At 58.5% G+C, this 1,398-nt stretch overlaps 1 protein-coding gene across 1 annotated transcript in view; it reads left to right on the forward strand.

Moving 5' to 3' along the window:
* Positions 1-148: 148 nt before the first annotated feature.
* The window catches only part of EMH_0053760 (succinate-semialdehyde dehydrogenase, putative), a gene marked incomplete at both ends in the record, with an annotated part of 7,311 nt that continues 6,061 nt past the window's right edge, over positions 149-1,398 (forward strand). Inside the window, 3 exons of the mRNA XM_013497040.1 lie at positions 149-191; positions 347-705; positions 864-1,049. Coding sequence (XP_013352494.1) covers positions 149-191; positions 347-705; positions 864-1,049 — 588 coding nt within the window. The remainder of the gene's footprint in view (positions 192-346; positions 706-863; positions 1,050-1,398) is intronic.

The raw sequence follows: 1,398 nt of genomic DNA on the forward strand, positions 1-1,398 counted from the left end.
GCTGCTGTTGCTGCGCTTGCTGCTGATGCTGCTGCTGTTTCTGCGGTTGCTGCTGAGGCTGCTGCTGTTGTTGCAACCAGAAACCCTTATAGGCCAATGGTGCTGCTACTGCTGCTGCTGCTGCTGCTTTGACAAACCCATAAAGCCCATGCAGCTGCTGCGACATCCGTATTGCCTCATTTCTTTCGCTTGTGCGTCCCTGCTGCTGCTGATGCTGCTGCTGCTGTTTCAGTTGCTGAGAGAACGATAGCGCTGCACGAGGAGACAATATTGAACGGTACTGCAGAGCAGCGGCGGCTGCAGCAGGAGCTACAGGGGCTGCAGCGGCTGTTGTATACAACTCCAGCTGTTGTACAAGCAGCAGCAGCAGCAGCAGCAGCAGCAGCACCAGCAACGGGAGGGAGCCGCAGCGATGGACGACACAAGCAGCCAGCAGCAGCAGCAGCACCAGCAGACCGGTCGCTGTCTCCAGGGCGCTGCAGCACAGCAAGTTCTCTGCCGATGGTATTGGGGGGAGAAGGCCTTCGGGGGGGCCGCAGCAGTGGAAAGCTTTTGCAGCGGCAGCAGCAGCAGCAACAGCAGCAGCAGCAGCAGCAGCAGCGGCTTGCAGACAACCTCTGCAGCAGTAGTGCATGCGTTGAATCTGTGACTGACACAGTAGATGAACCTATTGCTGCGGGGGAGGCCCCCTTCTGGCAGTTGGCTGTAGGTCTATTTGCTGCTGCTGCTGCTGCTGCTGCTGCTGCTGCAGCTGCTGCTCTTGCTGCTGCTGCTGTTCTTGCTGTTGCTGCTGCTGTCGCTGCTGCTGCTGTTGCTTTTGCTTGTGCTGTAGCTGGAAGGTGTGGGGTGCTGCTGCGCTGCAGCAACGCGGGCTGACGATGGGGTCGCCGGAGTTAACAGCAGCATCAGCAGCAGCAGCAGCATCAGCAGCAGCAGAAGACTCGATTTGTCCAATGCCCCACGTTGCTGCAGCCAAATGCATGGATACGGGCTTCTTGCCGCTGCTGCTCACAGACAGTGGCGTGCTGTTTGAGGATGAAACCTTACAGGTGCTGCTGCTGCTGCTGCTGCTGCTGCTTCTGCTGCCGGAGTTGCTGCTGTTGCTGCTGTTGCTTGTGCTGCTGCTGCTGCTGTTGCTGTGAGGTGTAGTGGTGCTTTTGCAGAGTGCAGAGATGATGCAACCGATGCTGTTGCTGCTGCCAATTGCTGCTGCTGCAGTGAATTGCTGCTGGTGCTTGTTCTGGTGCTGCTGGTACAGTAGCAGCTACTAAAGCTGGGAGCTGCTGCTGCTGCCGCTTGTGCTGCTGCTGCTGCCGCTTGTGCTGCTGCTGCTGCTGCTTGTGCTGCTGCTGCTGCTGCTTGTGCTGCTGCTGCTGCTGCTGGTACAGTAGCAGCTGC

This window comes from Eimeria mitis, genomic scaffold (assembly GCF_000499745.2).
Source record: "Eimeria mitis Houghton genomic scaffold, Emh_scaff2433, whole genome shotgun sequence".
Classification (NCBI taxonomy): Eukaryota; Apicomplexa; class Conoidasida; order Eucoccidiorida; family Eimeriidae; genus Eimeria; species Eimeria mitis.